This window comes from Crocuta crocuta, unplaced genomic scaffold, assembly GCF_008692635.1.
Source record: "Crocuta crocuta isolate KB4526 unplaced genomic scaffold, BGI_CrCroc_1.0 scaffold209, whole genome shotgun sequence".
NCBI classification, from domain to species: domain Eukaryota; kingdom Metazoa; phylum Chordata; class Mammalia; order Carnivora; family Hyaenidae; genus Crocuta; species Crocuta crocuta.
The window spans coordinates 905,992-914,769 of record NW_027551566.1 but is presented as its reverse complement, the minus strand read 5'-3'; the positions used below and the strand labels follow the sequence as shown (position 1 = coordinate 914,769).

Sequence of the window (8,778 nt, the reverse complement as noted above, 5' to 3'; positions counted from 1 at the left end):
TCCCGGCGCCTCCCTTCCCTCTCAGCTGCACTCCCTGGGAGAGCAGGTCTCGGGTCCCGGAGGAGTCGCGTTCTTCTCACGCCCCCAACCCTCGGGGGTTGGGGGTGGAGGAGTTTGGCGTGTCACAGGAAGGGATGTTCTGATTAGACGCGTCAAAGGCGAGAAAGGGCTCGCAGGGCTGAAGCGCGCGGCGTCCCCCACCGCTGTCCCTACGCGGGTCCCCACTTCCAGAGCCCGGACGCAGTCCGTTTGCTCGCATATTCTGAAGATCCGCCCGCGGGTCACTTTGGGAGGCGCGCCTGGTGCGGCCCCTTTCCTGGTGTGGCCACCCTTCTTGGCTAACCCGCCGGTGTTTTCTCTCCCCCCTGTTTACTGTCGTCCGGCGCGTCCGCAGAGCAGACGTACGGTGAGGTGAACCAGCTGGGCGGCGTGTTCGTCAACGGCCGCCCCCTGCCCAACGCCATCCGCTTGCGCATCGTGGAGCTGGCGCAGCTGGGCATCCGACCCTGTGACATCAGCCGGCAGCTTCGCGTATCCCACGGCTGCGTGAGCAAGATCCTGGCGCGCTACAACGAGACAGGCTCCATCCTGCCCGGGGCCATCGGGGGCAGCAAACCCCGTGTCACTACCCCCAACGTGGTCAAGCACATCCGGGACTACAAGCAGGGCGACCCTGGTATCTTTGCGTGGGAGATCCGAGACCGGCTGCTGGCCGACGGCGTCTGCGACAAGTACAACGTGCCTTCTGTGAGCTCCATCAGTCGAATCCTGCGCAATAAGATTGGCAGTCTGGCTCAGCCCGGGCCTTACGAGGCGAGCAAGCAGCCGCCGCCGCAGCCGGCTCTGCCCTACAACCACATCTATCAGTACCCTTATCCCAGCCCTGTGTCGCCCACGGGAGCCAAGATGGGCAGCCACCACGGGGTCCCGGGCACCGCAGGCCACGTCAGCATTCCCCGTTCCTGGCCCTCGGCGCACTCGGTCAGCAATATCCTGGGCATCCGGACGTTTATGGAGCAAACAGGTCAGTCTCCGCGACCCTCCGTTTCGTTCCCGGAAGGGGCAGAATTGGGAGATGGGGGGGCAGGCGGACATGCGGGTGAAGGGTCACACTTGCCATCCTCTTCCGACTGGTTATGGCTCAAGGGAGGGTTCAGGGCTGGCCAGGGAGACTGAGGGTCTTGCGCCTTCTGTGGGAGTCTTTGGACATCTTGAACTTTTTATGACAAATATGGAAAATATTTCCCAAATGGAAGAGCAATCGCCGACCACAAATTCAGAGGCCTGAAACTGCGCTTTTTCATTCTTGCAAAAAGTATGCAAACTCCTATCACCAGATCTAAGCCAAACAAACCGCAGAGTCAATTCTGCGACCCTTTCTTATGATCCCGATCTTTTGGGTTCCCTCATCATACCCTAGAGGGTTCTGTTTCTCTCAGGCCCAAAGGCTCTTTTAAGTAAAAGCCAAAGAGGGGCTGTCTGGTCGGTCTTGTCAAGTGGCCTAGATCTCCAGCTGGCCCAGTGGCTCTGCAGCTCCTGGAGCTAGGAGGATCTCATTTATAGGAGCCCCAGGGCTGCAGCCATCCTGGGGGGTAAAGTCACAAGAATTTGCCCTTTGCCTGCAATTATAACCTAGCAAAGTGTTGTTCCTCTTTCTCAGCAGGAGTGGGAGGGAGTAGAGGGGGGAGGGAGGTTTAGGGCAGCCTTGGTTGGGGCTCAGGAAGACTTGTCTCTTCACACTGTCCTCTTCTCCCAACAGCAGACCAGGGAAAGGCGTGCTCTTAGGTGAGCAGACTCAGGAGGGGGGTAAAAAGCAAAGCTCATCTCATCTCAAGAGAGAGGAGGGACGGCTGGAAGGAAACTGAATGCTTAGCCCTAGATGCCTTAGGATGTCCTCCGAGGTCGAGCACAATTGTTTCTCCCCAATTCAAACCCAGCCTGGGCCACCTGCTGGAGCCAAAACTCCCCTTGGTGGGATCAGTGGGCATTTGGTTGGGAGGTGACCTCATCAGGCTCGCGCTCAGATCTGGAGTCTTCTCTTGGTCCCCCGTGCACACAACGTGCTCGAGGAGCAGACATGCGCCTGAAAGCACGCGGGTCGCTGTGTTTTGGTAGGTCTCCGGAGGCAGTCCTGCGTCTCCTTCTAGATGCTTGTTGAGACCGAAGAACCCTATATATTTGTCACAAACCCGCTGTGGATGTGAACTTGGACCACTCCGGGTGCCATCTCTGGACAGAGGAAAGGCGCCTCAGCCGAGCAAGCCCAGCCCTCGCCATTGAGGGCGAGCTCCCGGCAGAGACTTCCCATTTTGTGGGAAGCGGGTCGAAGTCTGGGAGGAGCGCAGAGCGGGCCTTTCTGCCCTCTGCCTTGCTAGGAGTGAAAGCGAAACTTGGTGCTCGGCCGCCCCTCCGCTTCCAATCACTTTCTGAGCTTTTGAGTATCTCAGGTGTTCCGGAGGACCGTCGGCCGAATGCTTGCAGGCTTGTGTGGAAACGTCTGGGCCCGAGGGCCACGCGTGTGCCCAGCGCAGGTTGGAATGCCCCTTCTAATCCATCCTGTGTCCCCGCAGGGGCCCTGGCTGGGAGTGAAGGTGCCGCCTACTCCCCCAAGATGGAAGATTGGGCTGGCGTGAACCGCACGGCCTTCCCCGCCACCCCCGCAGTGAATGGTCTCGAGAAACCTGCCTTGGACACAGACATTAAATACACTCAGGTAGCAGAGCGACAGGGGAAAAAGGAGTCTTCTGGGGGAGCGGGAGGGTTGGTGGTGGGGGCAGAAAGAGAAGAGAAAACTCCCCCAGGCCGGGGAACGTGTCGATCTGTCTGGCTGCCGGGCCAGCGAGAGTCTGAGCCACAGATTTCTCTCCTTTTCTCAAGCGCACTAGTTTGGAGAGGCTGACTTTCCAGGAGATTGCCTTGCTTCTTGCCAAGATACTTTTACTTAAAAAAGCTGGAACCCAGAACACAGATGGTAGAGGACTCCCTTCTAAATCCTGCTTGGTGAAATCTGTGACCCTCTAATCTCTTACTATTATTTATAACAATTTACGGGGACATCACTTTGCCAGAGTCCTTCCTTAGAAAATTAGAGGCCAGGCTTAGCGTGAGGATAACTGAGGCAATAGCTGGGGGAAATGAGGATGTCCTAGCTCGGTAATTGCGCCTGCGGGAGCAGACGGTAGGACTGCCTGCTGCTGATGGTCTGTCCCTCTCGGTCTGTCCCTCTCGATCCTCACAGTCGGCGTCTGGCCTCTCTGCGGTAGGCGGCTTCCTCCCGGCCTGTGCCTACCCGGCCTCCAACCAGCACGGCGTGTACAGCGCACCGGCCGGTGGCTACCTCGCCCCGGGCCCGCCTTGGCCGCCAGCGCAGGGCCCCCCGCTGGCGCCTCCCGGGGCCGGCGTCACCGTGCACGGCGGGGAGCTGGCGGCAGCGATGACCTTCAAGCATCCCAGCCGGGAAGGTGAGGGGCGACACAGGGGAGAGGGTCTGATGAATGCCCCTAGAGTTAGGAAGGGTGTAGGAGTGTGGGCTGGGTCTTGGTGAGAGGGATGGAGAGAAGTTGGGGGGAGGGAGAGCGAGAGCAAGAGCGAGCGAGCGAGAGAGAAGAGCTGGAGTGGGGTCCCAGGCATAAATCTTTCCTAAATGTGTAGCTTCTTGGAGCAGATTAATTTCTAACAGGTGTGTGCCCTGTCGGTGAAAAGGCAGGCAGAGTTTGAGAGGCCTCAGGACTCTCCTTCCTGAATTGTAGGGAGAGAAACAGAAGAGGGTCAGCTGGCAAACAGGACGCCTAGGTTCCAACCTGGTTTAGTGCCCTTGACCAAGCTATTGTTTCTTTCTGTTTCTCAAATTTTCCATCTGTAGAAGGGTCCAGAAGCACCTTCAGGCTCATTTTTGTGTGGCTTGCAGAGCTTTGCCTCCTGTGGTGGACTACAGCTGGATTCTTCCAGGCACCTCCTATTTCTTTTCTTTTCTTTTCTTTTCTTTTCTTTTCTTTTCTTTTCTTTTCTTTTCTTTTCTTTTCTTTTCTTTTCTTTTCTTTTCTTTCCTTTCCTTTTTTCTTTTCTTTTCTTTTCTTTTCTTTTCCTTTCTTTTCTTTTCTTTTTCCTTCTTTCCTCCCTTCTGCCCTCCCTTCCTTCCCCTGGTCTCTCTCTCTCTCTCTTTTGGTTTCTCTGATTCATTTCCTTAAACACATGCTTTGGGAATGGAGAGAACATTTCAGTCTTGTATCCCCAAGTCTAGACTCTTGAATTCTGTGTGATCTAGCATCCTTCTTTTGGTGGAAAATGCAGCTGGAAATTCTCCTTTCTCCTCTCTGTCCATAAATCCACTCTGAGAAGTCCCCTAACAGATTTGAGGTATTTAATTGAAGGCCAACAGTGAGGGGTATCTTCTTACACTGTCTTCTGGGTGTTGTTTTTTCCTATAACTTGGGAAAAGCTCACTTGCTCTTGAGACTCCTTTCCTTATTGGCAAATGAAGGGCTGGATATGCTAATTTCACACCTTACAGCATTTAGGTTCTCAGCACTAGAAATCTATAATTCTACAACCCTAGAAAAGGAAAGAGTTCTCTTGACTGAGCACAGACTTGGAGGGCTGTGTGAGGCAGAGGGATCTTCCAGATTACAAAGGGATCTTTACCATCTGATCTGCCACACATCTGCCAAGGCAGAAGTCCTTCTTTGTGACATGCAGGCAAAAAGCTTTATTTTCATATAGTTTCAGTGAGATCAACAGCATGAACTGAGAGAGAAAAGATTAATATGTCATCAGTAACAGTCAAGTGGAGGAAAAAATTGCTGTTTCCACTTTTTTTTTAGAGCACAAACATCTTGGGGTATAAATTGCAGAAACTGAGAATTAGAATCCCTTTAAGCTTTACATGTAAGGGCAGATGGGGGTGGGGGGGTCTCATGGTGATTGCTTTGCTCAGTGTCTTGTTCTTGGTCTTGAATCTTCCTGTTTTCTCAGCAACTGGAGGTTATCTGCTAAATTAGGAATAGAAACAGAATTTTCTTCATTACCCAAATCATTTAACTAAGCAGGTTCATTTGAATTAGGAAAGTATATCCACAAATTTAAATGATTTTCCCTGGGCTGATCTCAGGGAGAAGGAAGACTTCAGAAAAAGGACTCATTATCTCCAGAATAATGCCTTTGGTTTGCTAACGGAGCTATTTTGTCCTGAGACATTTAAAACTCTACATTAGAAACAAATTATGATGTGTAGGTAACAATCCAAAGGTAAAACGTACAGTTCAGAATTCTAAACTAATTCTAGCTGATGGGTGGAGGGATTTGTTGGTGGCTGATTTTCTTTTCAAGGTACTTTTCTTTTAGAAATACAGAGCCTTTGAGTGGTACTGGTATTCACATCCCTTTTTGCCAGTAATTTGCTTCTTATTATGAAATACCCCACCCATTTTCAAAATCCACAGCAATAATTAGCTACCTTAGTTATTAATACCTTAATTTCCTGACCCCCATAGTTCTTTAGAGATCTAGGTAAAGGATCATTGAATAAATCAGGCCTATCATCGAAAATGATTTCTCAAGCTGGCATTGCAAGTGTTAGTGTTTGAACAGGAACATAAAAATAATGAGAATTACATGCCTACTTGGGTCATGGAGTTTTACCCTTTTTCTCACTGGCAGAAAAGTTGACTTCAAAGACCTTCCCTTTCCCCTCTCTCCTCCAACCCCCACTGGTCTTTGAAAAATTACAAAGTAATAAGAATCACTGCCTTTAATTTCTCTCTTTAATTTTAATTTCTCTTTAATTTCTCATTACTTAAATTATCTTCAAAGAAACTTATCCTATAAGACAAGTTACTATCATTAATTACTGTTCAGTTTTGAAGAATGGTAGGAATTTTTTTCAGTAACAACAATTTCTGTACTGAAAGCAATTGAATATCAAGAATGCTCAGTAAAAAGCAAATATTTTTGATCATACACGCACAACACACACAATACTGTATCTACCTATCTATCTACACATACATATGTTTCAATGCATTCTCCAATCAGGTGCAAATGCACATTAACTGTTACCAAATCAAATGTCAAATTACGCATTGCAACATATTAATTTTATCTTGGTGAAGGGTAGTGAAGCTGGACTCCCTCTTATGTAGACAAGAAAGTATGGTTTACATTTTCCATCTGTGAAAGGAAACTTTAATTCTTGGGGCCTGAGAGAATGGGGACGTTCCACCTCCTCTACATTTGGAGGGGACCTGATATTCTGGGAATCTCCACAGCTCCACTTTCTTGTCAGAGCCAGGACACAACGATCTCCACACATACCTTCCCTGCCTCCAGACAAGTGGCAGGGGCCACCAGAGGTTCACTCAAAATGATTGGTATTTACAATTTACAGTGTGTTTTACAGAACCATCAAAATCGCATGGTTCTAAAATACCTCCCATAGTGTCTTTGGAAAGACTAAGGTTTTGAATATCAAATCTATAAGACTGCTTTTCTCCAAAAAAATATGTTGTTTGTATTTGTCAAACATAACTCGAAGCTTTGTTCCAGTTATCTCTGCTTGGCAGTAGTACCTGAAGGATCGATCCTGAAAGCGAACTTTGCCAGAAAGCTGCACTGGGATGCAGGTGTTTGCGGGAGAGACCAGCAGCCGCCAGCCTGGTTTCCTTTGACCTGCCCTGGAAACCCCTTACCAGATCCTGCCTGTGTCCGGAGCCATGGTCCCAGTGGCTCTGCAACCAGAGTCCCAGTATTTTGAAAACGCTTGTCCCCATTCCTGTCCCCTAAGATTAAATGAACCTGCAGGGCGCCTAAGGCTGCTCAAGCCTCTGAGACTTTAGCCACTTAGTCTCTCACGTCGCCCGGGCCCTGTGGGTGGGAAAAGGGGGAAGGAAAGGTCTTGTGGGGAGGGCCTGGTGTGGACAGAACTAAAAAGGCAGCAGCTGGAGGAGTTGCCCCCCCCCCCCCAAAGTGGGGTGGAATCTATCTCTGGGCTCCTGGGTGGGTGGTTTGTTTTTTTTTTTAAACCAGTTCATTTTCTTGCTTGTGTCAAAGGCAACTGGCCCAGAGCTGAGAAACCTCCTCCTCCTCTGATGTGTTCTAAACAGGTCCTCACCTTGAAGGGAGCGCACAGGTGGAAAGCAAGGGTCTATAAGCCTCACAGCCTGAGCGGACACAACTGTGTTTAGGAAAGAGCGGAGAGTCGGGGAGAGCAGAGTGATCACTGTGTCCTGGAAAGGTCTTTAGATCCCTTCAAAACCTCTGTGAAACCAGATGTGCGCGCGCGTGTGTGTGCGTGCGTGTGTGTGTGTGTGTGTGTGTGTGTGTGTGTGTCCCCGTCCCTCCAAAAGGGGTATCCGGCCCAGCTCTGCGCAGCCACAGCAAGCGGCGCCTGGGACCAGGGTGCTGCCGGCAGCTGCAGCGGAAAACAAGCCGGAGTTCTCCCTTGTCCCAAACTGACGCGCTTCGAGCTACCCCTTTAAAAAAAGCACTGAAAGGAGGGTGGGGGGAAAAAAAGCTGAAAATGGGCGCCTTTAGGTATAAACAATTTGTGCCTCCAGCAGGAATAGCTGAACGGCCGGAGGCTGGGAAAGGAAAAACAGTGGTTGCGCAATCGTGCCGTCACTTTGCCGGTTTCCCGAGGCAGAGCTTGGGCCCCTTCCCAAAACCCTAAATAACAGAGCAACACGCAGAATGCAGTCTGATCCGGCAAATCCACTGTCACCTAATCCGCAGGCCCGGAGGCCCCGGGGCGTGCGGTCCCCGCAGTGGGGATCGCAGCTGGATCCCCAGGCCGCTGGGGCAGAACGGAGACGGCCGCCTCCTGTGTGGTAGCGATCTCGGCGCCCGCGGGCCATCCACCGGGGGCTGCTTTGGTGACCCGCTTTCCGCTAGGTTGCCCTTGCTCGCCGCTAGCGCCCCGGGTCGCTGGAGGGACAGCGGACCCGACGCGCTGGGAGGACCCTCGGGCTTGCGCACGCGGCCGGGGTTACGGTGGCCATTGGAGGAGGGTGGCGCGGGTCTTGCATCTGAGAACCTTCCCTCGCCCCTGGGTGCACGGGTCGGCAGGGCAGACCCGCGCGGGTCGTCTCCTTTACGGACAGGGTGTGAGGCAAATGCAAGTGCACCCGCGGTCAGGGAGCGTTTGCAAAACGGCCAAATTTGTGCTCCAGAGTGGCTCTCTTAAGGGGACCTGGAATGGTGGGCGCCAGCGGGCGCGTGGGGCCCTGGAAGAGTGCGCGTCGCTGCTTCCTTATTACAAACCCTTAAGGTGTCAACCTCGGATTCTCACGCTGTCACCGCATTTGCGGAGGTCCCGGGCCTCCTTGTGTTCGGCTCTGCGCGGCGCCAACCAGTGACCCGACGCCCCTGTGCTTCCTCCCGCAGTGGCCGATCGGAAGCCGCACAGCCCCGGCGGCAAGGCCCCGGACAGCCTCAGTGGCTTACACGGACTGCCCATCCCGGCCTCGACCTCCTAGGGGCAGCGCTTCCCGGAGCCCGACCCCGAGCCCGGAGCAAGTAGCGGACCGGCGGGAGGACCGGGGCGCGCGGCTCGGCCTTGCAGTCCCCGCAGCGCGCGCAGGACCCTGGACACGCAGAGGAGGTGCCCGGGGTCGGCACGGAGGGGGCTCGTTGGCCCCGAGAGCTCGCTCTGCCCCCCGGCCCGGCGGCCACATTTCTTTTACCGGCCAGGGGTTTTAGGCTTTTCTGAACTTTGGCTTTAGACTGTGGCCCCCTCGTCCCGATCCTTGCGCCTACGTGGCCTCCCTCGCCAGGCCAGCCTCAAGT

At 53.0% G+C, this 8,778-nt stretch overlaps 1 protein-coding gene across 1 annotated transcript in view; it reads left to right on the top strand.

Annotated features, from left to right (window-relative positions):
• PAX1 (paired box 1) overlaps positions 1-8,468 on the top strand; it is an 8,817-nt gene extending 349 nt beyond the window's left edge. Inside the window, exons 2-6 of the mRNA XM_077750218.1 lie at positions 148-302; positions 395-1,024; positions 2,571-2,713; positions 3,239-3,461; positions 8,377-8,468. Of these exons, the coding sequence (XP_077606344.1) occupies positions 148-302; positions 395-1,024; positions 2,571-2,713; positions 3,239-3,461; positions 8,377-8,468 (1,243 nt within the window). The remainder of the gene's footprint in view (positions 1-147; positions 303-394; positions 1,025-2,570; positions 2,714-3,238; positions 3,462-8,376) is intronic.
• The last annotated feature ends 310 nt before the right edge of the window (positions 8,469-8,778 follow it).